The 23,918-nt window shown below is 44.1% G+C and overlaps 1 protein-coding gene across 2 annotated transcripts in view; it reads left to right on the top strand.

Annotated features, from left to right (window-relative positions):
- The first annotated feature begins 910 nt into the window (after positions 1–910).
- Positions 911–23,918, top strand: part of KCNH1 (potassium voltage-gated channel subfamily H member 1) — a 250,570-nt gene continuing 227,562 nt past the window's right edge. Inside the window, exons 1-2 of one of the 2 annotated variants that reach the window (XM_069954617.1) lie at positions 917–989; positions 23,089–23,115. In XM_069954617.1, coding sequence (XP_069810718.1) covers positions 917–989; positions 23,089–23,115 — 100 coding nt within the window. Of the gene's footprint in view, positions 990–23,088; positions 23,116–23,918 lie in introns of both variants that reach the window. The other variant, XM_069954618.1, reaches the window with a different exon arrangement.

Below are 23,918 nucleotides of genomic sequence, written 5' to 3' on the forward strand. Positions count from 1 at the left end.
AAAGCCCTGCAAGTATAGTGAACTACAACCACCAGGAACCTGTAACCCCAAGTATACTGAACTACAAGTACCAGGAACCTTAATCCCCAAAGCCTTGCTAGTGTGGTGAACTACAACTTTATTTACCACCTAAAAAACACCATGACATGCTGAGAGCAGCTTATCTGCCCATAAAGATATCCTTCATTTGTAGAACTACAAGCCACATCATCCCCTGTCCCCTATACTATAGCAGAGCATGCTGAGAGTATTTTAGATAGGGGGTTAGGGAACCTTGGCTCTCCAGCTATTGCAGAACTACAACTCCCATCAGTCCAGGCATGATGGGAGTTGTAGTTCTGCAACAGCTGGAGAGCCAAGGTTCCCTACCCCTGCACTAGATACTGGTTGGCTTGCAGCAGCAGGTGAGTATAGGTGGATCTGCAAAGCATGGAGACACTACATCTGTGCACCCTTGCTTGCCCATGGACTAACCTTGGCAGCTGTAGGCATAGGAATACATTCATGGGTTAAGCAGGTATCCCTGGTAGGAGGTAGCAGAGCAGTGTGGATGTGGACAGGCAATGAAGAGGTTACACAATCCAGTCGCTAGACACGAGTGGAGGGGACGCTGCGCAGGGCTGAGCATTTCAGGACCTTGGAGAGCAGAGAAGGGGTCTGGGCTCCTGGGGACCTACACGAGCAGGGGACGAGGAGCCAAGGTGGGAGGGCGAGGGGGCTGACTGGGGGCAGGGGGAGTACTGCTAAGGATGGCTGGGAACACTGCTCCTTCATCCATCGCTTCTTCTAATGCAATAGAGGCTGCAATCCACTCAGGACCATGAGGACCTCTCTCCATGAAAGAGCCCCGGCTCCCCCCAGCCCTCCACCACTACCCTGAAGCCCCCTACAGCTTTGGACCACAGCTGCTATGACCATGGCAGGGGGTCGCAGAGGACTGGTTGCTCCACAAAATACCTTTTTGGAGAATATTGTCCGGAGATCTAATGGTAAGGACCCCCCCCCCCCCCCCCCCCCCCCCAAAAAAAAAGCCATTACCCCATTGTGCATGGGAAAGAAATCTACTTGCTTCCTTGACTGTTTAACCCTTTAAGAGCCTAGCAATGCTTTTATAGTGCTTGTGCAGTAATCTGGATAGGGAAATAATACCTAAATAATTTGGTTTGTTCTTGTATTTGGGAGGCATTTCAGGACTGTATATATAGAGCATGGATAGGTATAGGGTATAGAGTGTGTTTATACATGGCCTATAGGATCACCATATACTGACATGGGCTTGTTACATGGACTTGGCTGCAGATAGGTTATATAGAAGGAATGCTACAACTGTATACTTTATTATTATCAGATGCCCATGCACTTTATATCAAGGCTGTGACCTGACTGGTGCCAAGAAGCCAAGGGTGTGAGCTGCACTCCTTATACAAGGGGTAGGGAACCTTGGCTCTCCAGCTGTTGCAAAACTACAACTCCCATCATGCCTGGACAGCCTTCGGCTGTCCAGGCATGATGGGAGTTGTAGTTTTGCAACAGCTGGAAAGCCAAGGTTCCCTACCCCTGCCTTATACTGATCTCATATAGCAGTTTTATTCTATTCTGCAACATAGGATTCTCATGTCCTGTGCCCACCTTAAGTAGTTACTGAGCTGTTACAGAGAAGTGTACTGTTTACTGTATAGGCTGATAACCCCCTGATACTGGATGACTATAGCATGAAGCTGCAGCATACCCCCTGGAGGTCATTCTCTTCTCTAGACCTGTCCTGGTGTCATTCTTCTCCTTTTTTAATGGTGCATAATCCAATCTGTTTCCCAGAGAAGGTTGTTCTCTTCTCTGACATCTAACTTTCTAGTCACATAGACCATTGTCTGGGTCAGTGGATTCCTTCAGTATAGACAAGGGTCCTGGCTCCTTGGCAGGGTTTGCTGACACTTGTCAAGTTCTGTAGAGGCTGTAGAGTTACAAGGTGCTGGCCATTGCACTTCTCTATAGATGTGTTACTGAAGATCGTTAGACTAAATGGATGGATGGATAAATAATTCATAAACTGTCCATAAAGCTCAATATATACAATGCACAGTAGGGAGGGCTGCTAAAGGGGTGTATGGGCTGTCAGGAGGTATAAAAGTGCTGCAACACTAAGATGGGTGATTAAGTCTGATCATATTGACATGGGAATCTATCTATCTATCTATCTATCTATCTATCTATCTATCTATCTTTTATCTATCTATCTATCTATCTATCTATCTCCTATCTATCTATCTATCTATCTATCTATCTATCTATCTATCTATCTCCTATCTATCTATCTATCTATCTATCTATCTATCTATCTATCTTTTATCTATCTATCTATCTATCTATCTATCTATCTATCTCCTATCTATCTCCTATCTATCTATCTATCTTATGGTGCGTTTACACAGGCAGATTTGTCTGACAGATTTTGGAAGCCAAAGCCAGGAATGGATCTGAAAAGAGAAGAAATCTCAGTCTTTCCTATATGACCCATTCCCTGTTTATGGTCTGTTCCTGGCTTTGGCTTCCAAAATCTGTCAGATAAATCTGCCTGTGTAAACGCACCATTCTATCTATCTATCTATCTATCTATCTATCTATCTATCTATCTATCTATCTATCCATCCAGATCCTCCCATCTATCTATCTATCTATCTATCTATCTATCTATCTATCTATCTATCTATCTATCTATCTATCTATCTATCTATCTATCTATCTCCTATCTCTCTCTTTCTCATCTATCTATCTATCTCCTATCTATCTATCTCCTATCTATCTATCTATCTCCTATCTATCTATCTATCTATCTATCTATCTATCTATCTATCTATCTATCTATCTTTATATCCATCTCCTATCTGTCTGTCTATCTATGTACTATCTATCTATTATCTCTCTCTCTCTCTCTCTCTCTCTCTCTCTCTCTCGCTCTCTCCATCCATCTCTCTTACTCCTGAATAAAGATTACCAAGATGCAATCCTATCTGGAGTAAAATACCATTGGATGGCTGCAATATGATGGACTTGTTTTATTGTATAACCAGACTAATTTAAAGGACCATTACAGTCGTAATTAATCTTAAAGTCTCCCTGTTCCACCCAGTAAGAAGCTGATTCAGCTCCACCTCCTTCCCCTCCACTGGATCCAAAGAGCGGGGACTGAAGGAGTTATCAATGTGTTTTCAGTATTTAATGAATAAGCAAAACTCCTAGATGAGCAGAAGCCCTGCACGGGCCGGGACACGGCTTAATATAGATGGATAATGGATAAAAATAGCTACCTTGTGTATAGATAGCTGCCTTGTGTATAGATAGCTGCCTTGTGTATGAGTATCAACCCAACTGGCTGGAATGTTTGGGCAATATTTATTTGAATTTTACAAAATATTTTGATAGAATTTTTTTTTCTGTAAATGCGAAAATCTTGTAAAATCTTCCTTCAGATCCTTCGTATATAACTGGATGGGAAGTTAGTTCTGTGCAGTTCCATAGACTCCGCTTGACAGTCGCTGCCATCGTGGCGAGGAATAAATAGCGTAAAGTGTTTTAGTCCATTTATAAACACATGAGGTGGAGGGCGTCTTCTGTCTTTTAGGTCATTAATTGATTGAACTGGTAGCAACGGGGCGTCCAGCGCCAGGCAATAAATAAGGAAGGTTCATTTTCTTGCCACAATTTCCTCTTAATATTCTCCTGCTTAGAAGCAAAGTAAAAACATTTTAAGCCTTAAAGCGAAATTATGCTGGATTTCTATGTTAAAGGGGTTCACCGCTTTGGACAAGTCCGCCAGACTTTCAGTTGATTACAAAATCTACATTTGCTGGGACCCTCAGTGATCAGCTGTATCAGAGATCTGTAAGTGATCAGCAGCGCCACCACAGGGGAAATTAGGTATTACACCATGCATATTTAAATCAGTGGGTTGTTTGTATAATACTGGATAAGATGGGTCCTCCAGAGGGCTATACTTACTGTATCCAGGTCCATTCTCCTGAAGGCAGCTAGATAACAGCTATACTTACTGTATCCAGGTCCAGTCTCCTGAAGGCAGCTATATAACAGCTATACTTACTGTATCCAGGTCCATTCTCCTGAAGGCAGCTAGATAACAGCTATACTTACTGTATCCAGGTCCAGTCTCCTGAAGGCAGCTATATAACAGCCATACTTACTGTATCCAGGTCCATTCTCCTGAAGGCAGCTATATAACAGCTATACTTACTGTATCCAGGTCCAGTCTCCTGAAGGCAGCTATATAACAGCTATACTTACTGTATCCAGGTCCAGTCTCCGGAAGGCAGCTATATAACAGCTATACTTACTATACCCAGGTCCAGTCTCCTGAAGACAGCTATACTTACTGTATCCAGGTCTAGTCTCCTTAAAGCATCTATGTAACAGCTATACTTACTGTATCCAGGTCCAGTCTACTGAAGGCAGCTATATAACAAAGTTATACTTCCTTGCATCCAGATCTAGTCTCCTCCAGTCTCCTGTTGTACTCTTTGAAAAAAGAGACTAAATACACAATGTCCTAGTCATCTGCACTCAAAGAGAAGGCAGTCATGTGATTGATGAACACATTGAGCTGTGACTCTCTGTACTGGCCGGGACTTCATGTGTTTAGTTTCCTTTTTCCACCAGCACAAGACTAAAAAGCTTCAGTAGACTGTACCTGGATATAGTAAGTAGAGCTGTTATATAGCTGCCTTCAGTAGACTGTACCTGGATACAGTAAGTATAGCTGTTATATAGCTGCCTTCAGGAGACTGGACTTGGATACAGTAAGTATAGCTGTTATATAGCTGCCTTCAGGAGACTGGGCCTGGATACAGTAAGTATAGCTGTTATATAGCTGCCTTCAGGAGACCGGACCTGGATACAGTAAGTATAGCTGTTATATAGCAGCATTCAGGAGACTGGACCTGGATAGAAGTAAGTATAGCTGTTATATAGCTGCCTTCAGGAGACTGGATCTAGATATTTGAAACGACATGAAAGTTGACACGACAGGGACACTTTAAGGTACAGGCCCAAAGCCTGAGGCTGTACTACTAAGTGATTCGCATTACAATATGTGAATAACCAAATGTTAATAACCTGTGATATTTCTAGGGTCCTTAAAGAGACTCTGTCAGTAGGTTTATACTGTCCTATCTAAGTGTAGCATAAACTAGTGACAAAGAAGCTGAACAGAATGATGTATCACTTACATTGTTTTGTGCAGCTGATTCAGAGATATCCTCCAGAATAACATGGCCAATAAGTAGTCCTCTCCATTATGTGCATGAGCTCAGTAGTCCTGGATATTCATGAGTAGCAGAAAACTCTGCCCACCAGCTGCTAAATTGGCAGTTATCTATCCATGCTGTGTATAGGCAGTCACCTGTCAATCATCAGCTAGAGAGCAGGGGGGGGGCAAGAATCCTATTCTCCTGCATATTAGGAGAACGGCTGATAAAAATGCAGTCAGCACCAATCTTTTCAGCATTTCTGTCACTAGTTTATGCTGCCTTTACATAAGGCGGCATAGACCTAGTGACAGATTCCCTTTAAAGAGTTAAAACAAAATGTTTAACATTGAATTAAGTAGATTTTATTGTAGGTTTTCTTTAAATAGAATTCATGTCTGGAACAGTGTTATTCACTGCGACAATTGCTGTGAGTGTTCTGAGTACAGTCTGGTGAAGGAATCTCGGGAGACAGTGAACTCCTGATCGATATCGAGAGCCTCTGTCTGATCACAGAGGATCCCATCCTACTCCTGACAATCATTGATTGCTTATGGGGAACGCTGACTGCTGAGTATGTGTCTGTGGAATGGCATGGCTTCTCATGTGATGTAGAGATGGAGAACGGAAACTTCAGATTCCAGCCACCGTGGTGGAAAATTTATTGTAAAACTGAGAGGCAACTTTTACCTATTGTTACACCTTCGACAAAAACCCTATCTTTTTGTTATCCTGTTATGGACTTTATAGGGCCAGATTGCTGACTTTGTTCCCCGAAGCTGGACATGATATCTGTCAGATAGCCATAGGGGGGGCATTTATTAAGTCTGGCGTTTTTTGCGCCTGGCTAAAAAATGACCCTGCAGCGCCGACAGTGCACAGATTTATGTAGAGGTGCATTGCCTTTACATAAATCCTGTGCGCACGGAAGGAAACCTACGCCAGCGCTGGTTTCCTTATCATTTTTCCGATGAAAAAATAATTTATTTGGTGGACCCAGAGTCCGTTCTCCCCCCTTCTGTCCCCTCTACAAACTCTCCCTGCCCCCCTGGGGCAATGGGCATAAAATGCAGCGATGTGAATATTTATTTACCAAACAGGCCTTAGCGAATAAATATATGTGCATCAGGCTGTTTTACGCCGAAATATAGAACTTTTTTCATTGATAAATCCCCCCTATAGAGACCACCTCCCCCCTCCCATAACATAATACACATTCCTCATTAGAGTGCATTCACACGTACACGGATCCGCAGCCGATATGATGACGCAGATATCAATGTAATTAAATACCTGAACCTAGCATCAAATCTGCGCCATCTGATCTGCTGCGGATCCTATATGTGTGAACGCACCCTTACCCCCTAAAGGCTGTATTACATAACACAGCATTCTAGGGGAAGCGGTTGCCAACCGGTCAGGTTCCCTGCTCACTGCCTGTGCTATTAGCGGTCTACTGACACTTCTGTTACGTGGAGCGATGTGCAGCAGACTGTTACTGTACGTTGGGGTCTTTCAGCATGTTGATAGACCACCATCAGCTGACATCTTGCATGCCAGCTGATTGTGGCCTTTTAACATGTCCTATTACACAAAACGAAGGCAGCTATATTACAGCTATACTTACTGTATCCAGGTCCAGTCTCCTGAAGGCAGCTATATAACAGCTATACTTACTGTATCCAGGTCCAGGTCTCCTGAAGGCAGCTATATAACAGCTATACTTACTGGATCCAGGTCCAGGTCTCCTGAAGGCTGCTATATAACAGCTATACTTACTGGATCCAGGTCCAGGTCTCCTGAAGGTTACTAATACTATATAACAGCTATACTTACTGTATCCAGCAAAAAACAGTAATCACTGAACTCAAGGAGAACAGAAAATTCCAATGAAGTACTCAATCAAGAGTCTCCACTGATGCCCCCAAACATTTAAATATGCAAAACAGGAGTCCGTGGAGCCTCGGTTGCGAGTCTCAAAACACGGGAATAGCCCGATAGCCCTAGCCTATTGCCACGGGGTGCCTCCATGATAGGGAGAGCACCACACCACCCTGATAAATTGCCCCTTAAGTCCCACTCGGTTGCGAGTATTGGAACATAAATAGGGAAACACCAGGGTGGCCTCTTTTTGTCAATGTCTAACTCAAGGTGCGAGTATTGCGATCATGACAAGGGCTTGCCAAGGCAGGCTTGTATCCAGGTCCAGTCTCCTGAAGGCTGCTATATAACAGCTATACTTACTGTATCCAGGTCCAGTCTCCTGAATGCAGCTATATAACAGCTATACTTACTGTATCCAGGTCCAGTCTCCTGAATGCAGTTATATTTCAGCTATACTTACTGTATCCAGGTCCAGTCTCCTGAAGGCAGCTATATAACAGCTATACTTACTGTATCCAGGTCCAGTCTCCTGAATGCAGTTATATTTCAGCTATACTTACTGTATCCAGGTCCAGTCTCCTGAAGGCAGCTATATAACAGCTATACTTACTGTATCCAGGTCCAGTCTCCTTAAGGCTGCTATATAACAGCTATACTTACTGTATCCAGGTCCAGTCTCCTGAAGGCTGCTATATAACAGCTATACTTACTTGTATACAGGTCCAGTCTCCTGAAGGCAGCTATACACCAGCTATACTTACTGTATCTAGGTCCAGTCTCCTGAAGGCAGTTATATACCAGCTATACTTACTGTATTCAGGTCCAGTTTCCTGAAGGCTGATATATACCAGCTATACTTACTGTATCCAGGTCCAGTCTCCTGAAGGCAGCTATACACCAGCTATACTTACTGTATCCAGGTTCAGTCTCCTGAAGGCAGCTATCTAACATCTATACTTACTGTATCCAGGTCCAGTCTCCTGAAGGCAGCTATTTACCAGCTATACTTACTGTATCCAGGTCCAGTCTCCTGAAGGCAGCTATATAACAGCTATTCTTACTTGTATCCAAGTCCGGTCTGAAGCTGGTTAAAAAAACTAAACACATAAAGTTCTGGCCAGTACAGAGTCACAGCCCTTTACATCCATTAATCCCATTAATGCCTTCTCTGTGAGCACAGATGACCTGGAAAACACGGGACTTCCTGTGTTTAGACTCTTTGGAAAAAAACAAAAAAGAGCACAGGACACAGCCAGGAAGTGCCGTGTTTTACAGGATAACAAAAACATATGAATGTAAATTGCAAATTTGCTTTATTTCATATCTACTGTTGATTTAGGTTTTGAAATTTATAACAACAGGTACACTTTAAATCATTTCCTCCATACATATGCAGTGCTCAATGCAGGGCCCACTAAACATCCAATTGGCTTCCACAGCTTCTCTTTAAACTTCATCCTTAAAGGGGTTGTCTCATTAAGAAAACTTGGCCCAAAATTGATACATTATGTGACATTAAACAATGTACAAGCATTGCTGTTTAACAAACATCCCCCATACTGATCCCCCATATGCCTGCATTATGTCAGGCATGTAATGGGTCTCGGGGAGCAGTGGAAGCCAAAAAAGTCACCAAATGTCCATCAACTCATTCAAAGATCTGCAGGCCTCAGTTATGGTCCGTGTACAGGATTCCATAGTAAGGTCAGAGATTGATGGTGCAATCCACTACTGACCAATAACAAGACAAAAGATCATCCCACATTTGCTAAAAACATCTAAATGACCTTCAAGACTTGGACTGATGAGTCATAGGTGGAACTTTTTGGAAGGCATGGGTTGTTTTCCCGTCTATGATCTGTGTAACGGATGCCCAATACGAACCCTATACAACAACCAGTAATGGTGGTAGTGTGGTGGTCTAGGACGGCTTTGCTTCTGCAAGACCTGGATGAATTTTCACAACCGATGGAGCCCTGGAATCTGCTCAGAGAATCCTGAAGAAGAATGTCTTAAAGAGATTGTCTGGGACCTTTTCACTTTTCAGGAGAAAAGTAAGAGATCATGGCGGGTCTGATCATTGGGTTATGCAGCAGGACAATAGTTACATAGTACATAGTTAATACGGTTGAAAAAAGACACATGTCCATCAAGTTCAACCAAGGAGGGGATGGATACAGGGAAGGGGGAGGGGTGATAGGTTCTATACATATGCATTTATATTATTTTGCTCTAAGAACTTGTCTAGCCCTGTTTTGAAGCCCTCTACTGTTTTTGCTGTGACCAGATCCTGTGGTAGACTGTTCCACAGATCACAGTTCTCATGGTAAAGAAGGCTTGTTGCCTCCGGAGATTGAACCTTTTTTTCTCCAGGCGGAGGCAGTGCCCCTTGTCCTTTGAGGGGGTTTTACCTGGAACATCTTTTCCCCATATTTCTTGTAGGGGCCATTTATATATGTAAATAAATTAATCATATCTCCCCTTAAACGTCTCTTCTCCAGACTAAACAAATGTAATTCTTTTAATCTCTCCTCATAACTAAGATGCTCCATTCCCCTTATTAGTTTAGTTGCCCGTCTTTGTACCCTCTCCAGCTCTAGAACATCCTTTTTATGAATCGGGTTCCAAAACTGGACGGCATACTCCAGATGAGGCCGCACCAAAGCTTTATAAAGCGGTAATATTATATCCCTGTCCCGTGAGTCCATGCCTGTTTTAATGCATGACAATATCCTGCTGGCTTTAGAAGCAGCTGACTGACATTGTGTGCTGTTCTGTAGTCTATTATCTACAAGTACACCCAGATCCTTCTCCATCAGCGACCCTCCCAGAGTAACTCCCCCCAGGACATATGATGCATGCGGGTTATTAGTACCCAGGTGCATAACTTTACATTTATCCACATTGAACCTCATTTGCCAAGTGGACGCCCAAACACTCAGTGTGTCTAAGTCATCCTGTAACATCTGCACATCCTCCATAGACTGTACTGTACTACAAAGCTTGGTGTCATCTGCAAAGATAGAAACATTGCTGTTAATTCCATTCTCAATATCATTAATAAACAAGTTAAACAGAAGAGGGCCCAGTACTGACCCTTGGGGTACACCACTTATTACCGGGGACCATTCGGAGTAGGAATCATTGACCACCACTCTCTGGGTACGATTATTAAGCCAGTTTTCAATCCAGTTACACATTAAACTTTCCAAACCGATAGACTTTAACTTACCCATCAGACGTCCATGAGGAACTGTGTCAAACGCTTTAGCAAAATCCAGGTACACCATATCCACAGCCGCGCTGCCATCCAGGCTTCTACTCACCTCTTCGTAGAAACATATCAGGTTGGTTTGACAGCTTCTGTCCTTAGTAAAACCATGCTGCTTATCACTTATAATACTATTAGCCACTACATATTCCTGGATGTAGTCCCTTATAAGCCCCTCAAATAGTTTCCCCACAATGGACGTTAAGCTTACAGGTCTGTAGTTACCTGGGGAAGTTCGAGAGCCCTTTTTGAAAATCGGCACTACATTTGCCTTACACCAGTCCCTCGGCACAATACCAGTAAGCAAAGAATCAATGAATATTTCATACAAGGGTAGAGAAATTACAGAAATGATCCAATTACAGAAATGATCCAAAGCACGCAAGTACGTCCACCTCCGAATGGCTCAAAAGAAACCGAAAGTGCCCAAAAGTCCCTACCTGAATCCCATTGAGATACTATGGAAAGACCTTAGAGGGGCAGCCAAAATTTCTTAACACCAAACCAAACATTTTCTTTGGGCCCTTAAAGGGTTTACCCAACTTGGTTGCGCTACCTGAACCCCTACGGATATGTGAAGGAGCTTGGCATTGAGCTTTCAGTTTCACAGCACTGCCCCCACAGGCGAAATGAAGGATTACACAGTTTCATTTGAACTGCATATTGGTGAATATTGGTGCATAGCATTATCGTATGTGTAAAGTACTGAAAAGCCGGGTCCTCCAGAAGAGGAGACGCTCTTTGCAGTTGCTCTCTACTCTGTTAGCTGCCTAATAGTGCATGTTACCAGACTGAGGATTATTGTATCTCATCATTTTGTAATGCGTTCTGTAAAACCTGTTAATGTATATATTATTTAGATACACTCTAATAGAACTGGAGTCCTATCTTCCCTGTTGTGGGGCCCTTTAATTATTACATAGAAGCTGCAGTTTATTGCTGATGTGTCAACAAGAATAAGCCTTAAAAGTGCCTAATGTAAGAGCACAGACATTAGCCGGCATGAAACTTTAATGTAATGCTCCCATCCCATGCATTGACCTTCCAATAGATAAACACGTGTGACGCAGGAAGGTCCTAATAGTCAAGAGACAACTATTACAAAGCTAAGTAAAGCATGACCGCAAGTTACTGTTCACTCCATAGGATATTAATAGGTTCCACTAATGGATCTTTGGTGTAGCTGGAATGGCTGTTTATCAGCATAAAGCCGTATACACCCTGAGATGATGAGCTTCTCTCCCCACTGCGGGGTTTGATTTCATTAAGGATTGAAATGTGAGCGTTGCGGGATCTATATCATACTAAAGAGACTTCGCCGAGTGGCACTGACGCAGCTGCGGCTGGACGGACCTGGTTATTAAGGGGAATGTAACATCACGTCATGAGTTTAAACTATTTTTATGCTTAAAGGGGTATTCCACTCAAACATAACTTTGGTGAGACTAACTACTCCTTTCATACTTGTTATTATCTATTTAGTCTCCTTCCCCCAGTTCTGAGCTGCTGCTTTCTGCTGAAGACAAAAATAATTGTGTGTGAGCTTTTCTCTCCCTTTCCTTTTGTCTCCCTCTCCTCCCTTCTGAGAAAGCTGGCAGGCTTTATCTGCAACATTGTAGCTTCTTTGTAATGCTGGGATGGTTATTCTGAGGTCAAGTTGCTAATGAACTCACTGTGATTATCCCTCCCAGCTTTACAAAGAAGCTACCATGTTGCAGATAAAGCCAGTCAGGTACTTGTTTACATCAGCTGTCTCAGAAGGCAGAGGGGAGAGGAGGGGGGGGGGGGGAGAGAAAAGCTCACACACAGATTTTTGTGTTTTCATCAGAAAGCAGCAGCTGCGAACTGGGGGAAGGAGACTGAAAAGATAATAACAAGTATAGAATTAATTGTTTATTAATTGTCTCATTATGGGCAGCAACATATCAAAATTATGTTTGAGTGGAATACCCCTTTAATTTCTTTATAATTTTTTTTAATATTACTGTAATAGTTCTCACTCTGGTGACTGAGCCTAACAATAGGTGGACACTTTCTGTTCTCATGGCTCCTGGCCTTGAATGGAAAGCGGGACATGCTAGGTGTGCAGCCATCATTTTGTAGGTTAGCCATGCCTGTAGCCATAGCCAGTCCTTTCCCAGCCACACCCAGGGGGCTCTGTGGCCTATATAAGTCATTACAACCATCTGGTTACATGTTTTCCATTAGGTTTAGACCAGCCATAATTCATCTTTTTGAATAATTTTCTTAGGGCCCTATTCCACGGGACGATTATCGTTTGCATAATCGTTAATGATAAACAATGTCAAACAACCGCTATTGCGAACGACCTGAAATCGTTCACCCATTTACACGGAACAATGATCGTTACTTATGATCGTTCTTGCCGTCGACTTGTCGTCGCTATTGCGCTCGTCACTACTGCGAACGACCGAACAACGTCTTATTCCATGCGAACGATTTGCGAACGAGCAACGATAAAAATAGGTCCAGGTCTTATTAAGCGATCAACGATTTCTTGTTCGTCGTTTAATCGTTAACTGCTATTCAACCAAACGATTATCGCTTCGTTCCGAACGATTTAACGATTATCCGAACGATAATCGTCCCGTGGCTCCTGGCCTTAGGCTCCTGGCTTTTACAGCAACCTCTTCACTTTCTTACCACTTTCTTTCTACAAACTCCTGATTTGTAGTGCCGCAATGGCAAGAAGGCTTCGCTTTGTGGTATTCACCGTAATAGCCCACGCAGTAATAGTGCCCCCTTTATGCCCTGCACAGTAATAGTGCTGCTCTTAGTGTCCCCACAATAACAGTCCCACCCAAACAGTAAGAGTTCCCCCATACAATATTATTGTCCCCCATGCAGTTATGATGTTTCCTTCAGGCACCAACAGTAATAAGGCTCCCATTTTATTCATAGTTATTCATGTTGATTGGATTGAAGAGACCCTCCCCCTCCCCCACTGGGACTCAGATAAATGAAGGGTGACAATGCTATCTAACATAAAGTCAGGAGCCTTCAATTGCAGGTCAGGATTGATACCAGTCTAGAACTAGCAGCCAGGTTTAATCCTGCGACCTTCCACGCCCTGACATCAGGCAAATACAATCTCTCCCAGATGTGTCACCTACTACGCTTATGTGGTGGGACAAACAATGGTATATGAAGCCCCCTATAACTGTCTCATAGGCTGCATCCATTCCTTCCTGGCAGCCGTAGGGCTGCATCCAACTTCTTCAGCCGCCGGGAGTCAAATGGCGAGGTCACCTTTGGTAAGTTCCCTCATCCCTGGTGACCACCCAACCCTTGCCTGTCAGATGATAGCAGAAAGATCAGCAGCTTTGGACTTCAACTGCCTGGCCCTATTTTTGTGGAAGATATAAGCCGCTGCCAGAGATGTACGCCACTACCCCTCCTCTTTCTATACAGAACTCAAGCGTCGTTTTGCTGTTTGTATGTATAAGGTATCGGTTGAACATACATTTGAAAGTGTATGATCACTTTAAAGGGGTTATCCAGCTGTACTAAAACATGGCTAGAGACAGCACCGCTCTTGTCTCCAGTTCAGGTGCGGTTTGCCGTTAATCTCCATTCACTTCAATGGAACTGAGTTACAAATCCTGCCCCTAAACTGGAGACGAGAGGTGGGCTGTGCTGGAAGAAAATGGCCATGTGTTTGTAGCGCTGGATATCCCCTTTAATCCCAAACCCAGTGGCGTAGCTACCATAGAGGCATGGTAGGCAGCTGCTATGGGACCTGTGGGGGAGGGGAACCCAGGGATCCACAGGGAAAATAAGAGCTGTCCTGTGTCTTTCTGCTTAACCCCTTATGTACTGCAGTGTATAGGTGACCCAGTGTTCACTTACACGCTGCAACACAATAAAAGGCTTAATAGGCAGAGGTCAAGGAGATCTCTGCTTCACTGCTCTGATAACCCCTGACCTCTGTTTTCCGGCTGCTGCAATCAAGTAGGAAAATGGGCAAAGCTCTATCCAAACATAAGGGGTTATCAGTGCAGGAGCAGTGAAACAGAGATCTCCTTGTCTTCTTTTTTTTAACTTTTTTTGTTGTTGTTGTTGCAGCACAAAAGAGAACATTGGGTCACTCACACCACTCACTGCAGTACATGAGGGGTAAGCAGAAGGTAGTCTGCTCCTTCTCCTACAGTATGTATTTGACCATAAGGGCTCCTAATGGGCCCTTATAGTTTAAATACAGTGGACTGACAGAACAAGCAGCCATTGGCTCTCTGCTCTGCCAGTAACTATTGTAGCTGCAGGCAGGATTCTGCCTCTGGTCACAAGAGATGTAATTTTTTGGCCACAGTACCAACACCACCACAGATACATATGAAATATTTTGCACACTTTGGCTTGCAAAAGGAAACCGAACAGGGTCTAGGAAGAGAAGGATATCATGACGATTCTTTTATTTTTCTTTATTTATTGCCCCTTTAACCAAAGCTGCAACCCTCCCCCCACCCTGCCCCATGTATAATAGACGATGACTGGCTAATACATTCTGCTGTTAGAGGAATGGTCACGGTACAGCTCCTCCAGCTTAAATTCAAAGACGTCTCATAATCACCAGCCAAGAAAACCAAGGCCTAGAAGAAGCGAGAAAGATGACACTTTCGAGGGTTCTATCTTTTTTTTTTGTGCGAAATATTTTATCCTGACTTTTAACAGCGCTGCCATAAAGCACTGGAGATCTGCCAACAGGACTCTGCTGTCTAATGATATATTTAGATGAGAAGGTCTATAGTACTCGCAGCGCCCCTGATTCACCCAAGACGTACGACCAACATCAAGGAGAAACTTTATTCTCTGCCTCCTGACACAGATCCACAGATATAAGCCATTATTCTTTTTTTTTTTTTTTCTTTCTCGAAGAGCAGCCATTGCCGCACACTGAGAAGGTCGAGATTTTTGGGGAATAAAAAGACGTTGGTAGAAAGATGGGCGATTTTTGCTTTTTCTGCAAATTCAGGCGCCCGTGTCTTTTTGGGAGGAAATTGAATCCAATATTGATTTATGTCTCTTTTGTGCTTAGTTTGGATTTATGGTGGAAGTGCTGGGATTTACAGGTAGGGGGCGAAGTATAGGAGGCGCCTTGAAAAATAAGGGTGTATTTACACAGAGAGATTTATCTGACAGATTTTTGAAGCCAAAGCCAGAAATGTATTTTTAAATGAGGATAGATCCCAGTTTTTCCTTTATAACCTGTTCTCTGTTTATAGTCGGTTCCTGGCTTTGGCTTCAAAGATCTGTTGGATAAATCTGTCTGTGTAAACGCACCATTAGGCCATGTTCACACTACGTGAAAGTACGGCCGGCCGTGCTTTATGCAGTGTGGAACATTGCCTACATTTCTATGGGATCCCGGCCGGAACGTACACACACAGTATATGCTCCGGCCGGGATCCCGTGCGGCACAGCAAATTTTCTGCACTGAAAATCAGTTCTTGTAAAATGTGATTAAAGGGGTAGTGCAGCGATAAAAAATTATTCACAGAATAACACACATTACAAAGTTATACAACTTTGTAATGTATGTTATGTCTGTGAATGGCCCCCTTCCCCGTGTTTCCCCCCACCCACACTAGACCCGGAAGTGTGGTGCATTATACTCACCGCATCTCGTGTCGTCCACGGTCTCCGATCGTAAGCAGTGACGTCTTCTTCGGGAGGCCGGCGGATCTTCCCGAGTGCCGGCCACCCTCTGCAGCGTCATCCGAAGCTCAGCCGCGATTGGCTGAGCATAACTGTGCTCAGCCAATCGCGGCTGAGCGGCTGATGACGCGGCCACGCGTCAATACCACACGTGTGTAATACCACACAGAACCTGAGGACAGGGGTGGCACTGTTTTTTTTTTTTTCATAACCCATAAAGGACCAATGTGGTCCTAAATGGTCACTGCCATTTCAACAAAATTTAAATAAACCTCTAGTACAGTAGACACAGTTGCCATTCCCCACCTCAGATGGCATTATTAATCACATTTTACAAGAACTGATTTTCAGTGCAGAATCTCTTTAAATTCACCTTGTCCCTGCCATATTCCATCCCATAAAGCAGGGATGGGGAACCTTTAACTCTTCAGCTGTTGCGAACTACAACTCCCATCATGCCTGGACAGCCAAAGCCAAAGCTTTAGCTGTCCAGGCATGATGGGAGTTGTAGTTCTGCAACAACTGGAGAGCTAAGGTTCCCTACTCCCGGCATAAAGCAACAAGAAATCGATTCAGTTACAAAACATTTGTTGATTTTTGTTGTATATATAGACGTATTTTGTACATTAATGGTGCGTTCACACCCACAGGATCTGCAGCTGATTTTCTGCAGCAGATTACATTTAAATAACTGAACACAGCATCAAATCTGCTGCAGATCCTGTAGGTGTGAACGCACCCTAAGGGAGAAGTTATTTTCTCATGCATTTGAGACCAATCTGAACGTTGTATTTTATTAGTTCAAAAGATTAAGTGCAGTGGCTGAAATGTCACCGCTAAGCGATGTGATGAGCGCCCGCTGATCGCTGCGCCACTCTCTCTCTCTTTTGGATTTTTTGTTTTTGTTTCCAGTTGATATTTCAGAATTGGTTACAAATGTCAGAAATAAACCTTTCTCTCTGAATGTTAAGAAGCGTCCATAGGCCTGTCATTGTCCTAGTCCTGTATGTAAACAGTCCCTCACCCCAGAGAGACCTTCATCGCTCAGATAAATGGTGATCATTTACACACTGGAGGGGATGAGACTGAATATATTGTAGTAACGCATTCTAATGGCCGTATTACAGGGCCCGATCAGTAATGTAAACGAGCGCCGATATGCTAGATATGCCTATTACACGGCTCGAGCATTGTGTTTATACATATTTGTGTATATATATATATATATATATATATATATATATATATATATGCGTGCAGCCCTTGCCTAGTGTAAAATAATAAAGTTCATACATACCTGACCACGCTCCCCGGTGCTTCTGCCTGGTCACGCAGCCGCCGCAGGTACTGCAGAGCCAGCCACCTCAGAGATCGGTCCTGCAGTACTCGCGACGGCTGCAGGACAAGGCAGAAGCCCTGGAGAGCGTGGTCAGGTATGTATGAACTTTATTATTTTCTTTACACAATCATCAGCAGGAAGGGCTCCCCGCCTGTAGGCAATAGTCACGGTCTGCTGCCACCGCTCCTATTACACAGCGGGACCGCCAGCAGACTGTCGCTATCGCTTTTTTTTTTTTCAACATGTTAAAAGACGAGGATCACATCGGCTGATCGTTGCCTTTTAACAGGAGCTATTACTATCGGCTGTAATGGCCAATAATCGTCCAAATAGGTCCGATAATTCCTTAGTGTAATAGGACCTATACCCTGTTTCTGGCTTTGGCTTCAAAAATCTGTCAGATATCTCTGTGTGAAAGGAGCCTAAAAGTTGTACTTTGAATATTTAGATGTAAATGTTAAAAGGGGGTTTTCTTTCTAGGCCACCAATATCTGATGGGTGAGGGGTCCTAAACCTCCGCACCCCCACTGATCACCTGTGGACAGAGTGCCCACTGCTTGATCGACTATGCTTTCAGAGTCAGACAAACTCGGACTTGTGTTGTTCAAGGAATTGACCCTTGTTTTTTTAAGTTTTCCATAAACAGCGCCACCCACATCCATTGGATGTGTCTGGTATTGCAGCTAAGCGGCAACATCAGTCATCAATAGCCTGTGCTCAAGAGTGACGCTGTCTATAATATACAGCATACCTATATAACATTTGGGCCCGCTTATATAGAAGACTAGTGTGTTGACCCACTAGCCAGAAGAAACCTAGTGCAGGTTGGCCACTATTAAAGGGGTTATCCAGCGCTACAAAAACATGGCCACTTTTCCCCTCTCTTCTCTCCAGTTTAGGTGCGGTTTGCAATTAAAGTGACCGTACCACCAGGCCCAGGCTGAAGCACTGGAGGCGGCCGACCCACCCTTAGTGGGAGGAAACCCCCTCCCCTCCATGATAGGGTTTTATTGATTCTAATGGAGTCACGTCATAGAGGGGCTGGGGTTTCTTCACACTGGGGGTGGGTCGGCCCGCCTCCAGTGCTTCAGCCTGGGCCTGGTGGTACAGTCACTTTAAGCTCCATTTACTTCAATGGAACTGAGTTTAAAACCCCACCCATCTGGAGACAAGAGAGGAGGAAAAGTGGCCATGTTTTTGTAGCACTGGATAACCCCTTTAACAATCACTATCCATGGCAATTATTCCCTTTGCTTCTATAGCCATGTGTTGAAATACCTTGGCAGTGAGTCTTGTTGGTGTACAGTCATGGCCAAAAGTTTTGAGAATGACACAAATATGATATTTTCACATGATCTGCCGCCCTCTGGTTTTTATGTGTGTTTGTCAGATGTTTTTATCACATACAGAAATATAATTGCAATCATATTATGAGTAACAAAAGCTTATACTGACAGTTAGAATGAGTTATTGCAGCAAGTCAATATTTGCAGTGTTGACCCTTCTTCTTCAGGACCTCTGCAATTCTCCCTGGCTGCTCTCAATCACCTTCTGGACCAAATCCTGACTGATAGCCGTCCATTCTTACACGATCAATGCTTGCATTTTGTCAGAATTTGTTGGTTTTTGTTTGTCCACCCGTCTCTTGATGATTGACCACAAATTCTCAATGGGATTAAGATCTGGGGAGTTTCCAGGCCATGGACCCAAAATCTCTATGTTTTGTTCCCTGAGCCATTTAGTTATCACCTTTGCTTTATGGCAAGGTGCTCCATCATGCTGAAAAAAGGCATTGTTGATCGGCAAACTGCTCTTGGACGGTTGGGAGAAGTTGCTCTTGGAGGACATTCTGGTACCGTTCGTTATTCATGGCTGTGTTTTTAGGTAAGAGAGCCGATTCCCTTGGCTGAGAAGCAACCCTACACATGAATGGTTTCAGGATGCTTTACAGGTGGCATGAGACAAGACTGGTGGTAGCGCTCACCTCGTCTTCTCCGAATAAGAAGACGTCCCAAACAATCGGAAAGGGGATTTATCAGAGAAAATGACTTTACCTCAGTCCTCAGCAGTCCACTCCCTGTACCTTTTGCAGAATATCAGTCTGTCCCTGATGTTTTTTCTGGAGAGAAGTGGCTTCTTTGCTGCCCTCCTTGAGATCAGGCCTTGCTCCAAGAGTCTCCGCCTCACAGTGCAGGCAGATGCACTCACACCTGCCTGCTGCCATTCCTGAGCAAGTTCTGCACTGCTGGTAGCCCGATCCTGCAGCTAAAACACTTTTAAGAGAAGGTCCTGGGGCTTGCTGGTCTTTCTTGGGTGCCCTGGAGCCTTTTTGGCAACAATGGAACCTCTCTCCTTGAAGTTCTTGATGATGCGATAGATTGTTGACTGAGGTGCAATCTTTCTAGCTGCTATACTCTTCCCTGTTTAGCCATTTTTGTGCAGTGTAATGATGACTGCACGTGTTTCTTTAGAGATAACCATGGTTAACAGAAGAGAAACAATGATGCCAAGCACCAGCCTCCTTTTAAAGTGTTCAGTGGTGTCATTCTTACTTAATCATGACAGATTGATCTCCAGCCCTGTCCTCATCAACACCCACACCTGTGTTAATGGAGCAATCACTGAAACGATGTTAGCTGCTCCTTTTAAGGCCGGGCTTCAATGATGTTGAAATGTGTTTTGGGGGATAAAGTTCATTTTCTAGGCAAACATTGACTTTGCAAGTAATTACTGTTAAGCTGATCACTCTTTATAACATTCTGGAGTATATGCAAATTGCCATTTTAAAAACTGAAGCAGTAGACTTTGTAAAAATTAATATTTATATCATTCTCAAAACTTTTGGCCATGACAGTACCTCCTCACCTCCAGGATGCATCTGCTGCAAGTCCACCTTGGGTTGGGTTTCTGTGTTTCTATTACTTCCATTTCTCAGTTACATGTTCTATGTTTTAATACAAGACTGTGAATCAGAAATACCAGGCTGTATCTATAGCTGGCATCTACCGCGCTGCCCATTTCTCCTGGAACAGATGGCGAGCCCAGGGGTTATCCCAGTCCGCTGTAACTCTTGTGTGAAAACGTGAACAACGACTTTCTCCTTCGGTGTCGCTTCTAGTATTCAGAGGTTATATAATTTTAGATGTGTTTGGACAAATTTATTTGCATTTATATTCTCACATCAGTAAGTTATCCGCCATTCACTGGATTTACTTGGGGGAGGTCCGTAGGGGTCTGACTATTGCAACCCCTGCCAAATCCAAGATTGCAGTTAAAAAGTTCATACATTGTCTATGAGTTATCTGAACGTGGCCGAGTGCACCCTAGTCCATTCATTTAGAACTAAAATTTTACTGCAGTCTCATGATCGTCGGGATCCCCCCCACAGGTTAGGAGGCTGCACCTCCTCTATGTCTTGCTGTGCCCCCCCCCCATTCCTTGAAAGGCTTATGCCAGGTGTACCTCATGAAAAAAGACAAAAATCTGTGTCTTTTTAGTAGCATATGCCATGGGCGCATCTTTGATAAATGTACCCCAAAGTATACACCTGTGTCCAGGAGCAGTGGAGCAGTTGCCCATAGCAACCTATCAGATTGCTGCTTTAATCTCTTTCGGTCCGATCTCCGGGACCCCCAAGGTCCACTTTGGCATCAGTGGGGATTGCAGCACTTAGACCCGACAATCGGTAAATGAAGGAATGACAAATAATGGCGACCTCTTTGAGAAAATATTTTTTCAAGAGGTAGTCCGTACATGGAAGTAGGCCAATATATAGATCGGGTGGGCATCTCAGTGGCCTTTAGGGAAAGTTTCACTATATTTCCTATATCTTAGTGTTTCCTGAGGTTTGACATGACGCTTTGTGACAAGACTAAAGGTCCTTTTACATGGGCCGATAATGGACGGGCAGGAACGTACATCTTCCAGTGTTAGGCTTGATGGGGCCTTGTATTGCGACAGTCTCTGGCTGCATATAAGGGCCCTAGGTGAAGGTTCTTTTACACCTGTGTTACTTGCTATATTTTCCTCTTTGGTGATAACTAGTAGTAGAATAGCAGCCATGATTACCCATTACACCTCAAAGGGGATATATCAGCAGGTTAAACCAATCTATTACACAGAGGGCGCTGAGGATAAAAGAGGGACGGAGCAGGGCCGCAGGGTTATGAGGTGGCCCGCATGACTGGGGTTTGGAGCTGGGCCGGACACGTGCTTGGGGAGTTGCTTACTTATAGTCTTGGCGGCAAAGGATTCAAGCGAGAGACCTCAGAGCAGTCGCACCCTCCCTCCCTTGTTAGGAGTAAAGGGGTTTGAATTTGGTCAGAGTAGATTTGGGCGGTTAATGGTGAAGTGTTACAGGGGTCATTGCAGCCAAGGCGGGGGAAGTCCTTGTACCTGGAGGTCAAATTGGTGGGTGGATCATCGTGGGTATGACCCTGCACCCCATTTCTCACTGGTGGTCTGGCGCATTATGGGCTCTCACACCAGGTGTATCACTGGAGACTCAGTGGTTGCCATGGTAGCCGTATTTGGCTTGGTGTCTACGAGTCCAGGGTGTCTGGAGGCAAATAACTTAATGATCCCCCTCGGGGTTATTGTTACAAAGTTTTGGAATGTAAATGTTATTTATTTGTATGTTTTGTATTTTGCTGTGGCCATAATTAGCCAATCGGTGACTGAGTGTGTCATTCTTTAAAAGTAGGGAATTAAGGGGGGGGGGGGGGGAGAGGTGAGGGAGCTCGAGGGGGAGGTGGTTTATGGGATTGCAGGGTCTGGTCGTAGACCATACTCTACAATACCAAAGTCAAGGTATGTCTCTTACCTTCATCGTCTGCTTCGTTCCTGTGAGTTTTAAAGAGGATGTACCATCAGGTACAACGGATAGAACAGCGCCGTCACAGGGAAGCCAGTGCTGCGGTCTGTTTTTTAAACCGTGGCCTGTTTCCCGTGTACAGCGCCGTTCTATCCACAGGTACCGGGCCGGCCCTCCCCCAGTAGGAGAAAACCCCTGCCCCTCTATGACGCGGCTCCATTGATTCAAAAGGAGCCGCGTCATAGAGGGGCTGGCCCGCCTCCAGTGCTTCCCAGTGATGGCGCCGTTCTATCCGTGGGTCATATTAAAGAGGATGTACCTGATGGTACATCCTCTTTAATGTTGTGTTCTGTCCCGTAAAGCCGCTTGGAGCACTGCCCCGCCCCCAGAGCACCAATCAGGCTGGCCCTCCACTGATAATCGTTAGAAGGGGCGGATCGGCGCTCTGGGGACTGAGAAGTGCTCCAAATGGCCTTACCAGGAAGAGCACTACATTAAAACTCACAGGAACAGCGCCGAGGATGAAGGTAAGAGACATACCTTTATCCTCATCACTCAGTACGCAATAGGGATCTATCAGCAGGTTATATTCGTCTAACCTGCTGATAGTTCCCTTTTAAAACCATCTTCAACGGATCCCAAGCCATCCATCAAACGGGTCACAATGGATGACAATAGATCTGTTATGGTCTGGATCCACTATAAACATAAGCCTATTCTCTTTTGCCTCCAGGGAACTCAATGTGTGATCCTTTTTTTTTCCACTTTATATTTTTATTTTTTCATTTTTCTCTATTTCCTTTTAACTCTCACTTGCATTTAACTTGTTTTCTTTTTCTTCAACTTTTAGTCTGGACATTATCTCATAGACAGACAGGTACAATGGTGCTACATATCTAGTTACCATGTATTCCCCCAATCCATCCCTGGTGCCGTAGTCGTTCTGTACCAACTTCTGTTAATTTACAAATTTCTATATAACACTTCTTAGTTGATATTAAAATTGTATATCACACGATGATCCTAGCGATGTCAATGGTTCCTTCTCCTGCTCAGTCTATACTGTGCAATGGACACGTTCTTGTAAAGTAACAAATTTTGGCATAGAACTACAGTTTTATTGTGTGTAGAATCCATATCTATATATATATATATATATGTCCTAACAAAACATTGATGTAAACTTACTTTGTTGTAGCTTTTGAGTGCCATCTATTCATCAGCAGATCAAACAAGTTCGGGGGGGGGGGGGGGGGGGGTTGGTTATGGGATTTGGCTTATCCATTGCCTTTGTGCTGAATATCTATTGGTTTTGTGCTGAATTCAAGAATCAGCGCCCCATGTTTCTGATACAGAGCTCCAAATTTCCTGCATACAGTGGCCTAGCTATAGGGGGTCTCAGCAGTCGCAGCTGTGATTGGGCCCATAAATAAGCAAGGCCCAGACAACCTTGTCTAACTATATTAAGGTTGACTACTTATGCCTGACCTGCTAAAATTCAGCTCTGCAGTATATTTAGACCTGTGCAGCAGTACTGACAGGAGCTTAGGTGTCACACAGGTTAAAGGTCAGACTCTTTTGGCTGGAGGTGCAATGCTGCCTCTCGCCACAGGAGGGACTAGCAGGGCCGTAGCCACCATGGAGGCAGACCAAGTTTTTCTGGGTTTGCCCCCTGTTGCA

Source organism: Dendropsophus ebraccatus, chromosome 15 (genome assembly GCF_027789765.1).
Source record: "Dendropsophus ebraccatus isolate aDenEbr1 chromosome 15, aDenEbr1.pat, whole genome shotgun sequence".
Classification (NCBI taxonomy): domain Eukaryota; kingdom Metazoa; phylum Chordata; class Amphibia; order Anura; family Hylidae; genus Dendropsophus; species Dendropsophus ebraccatus.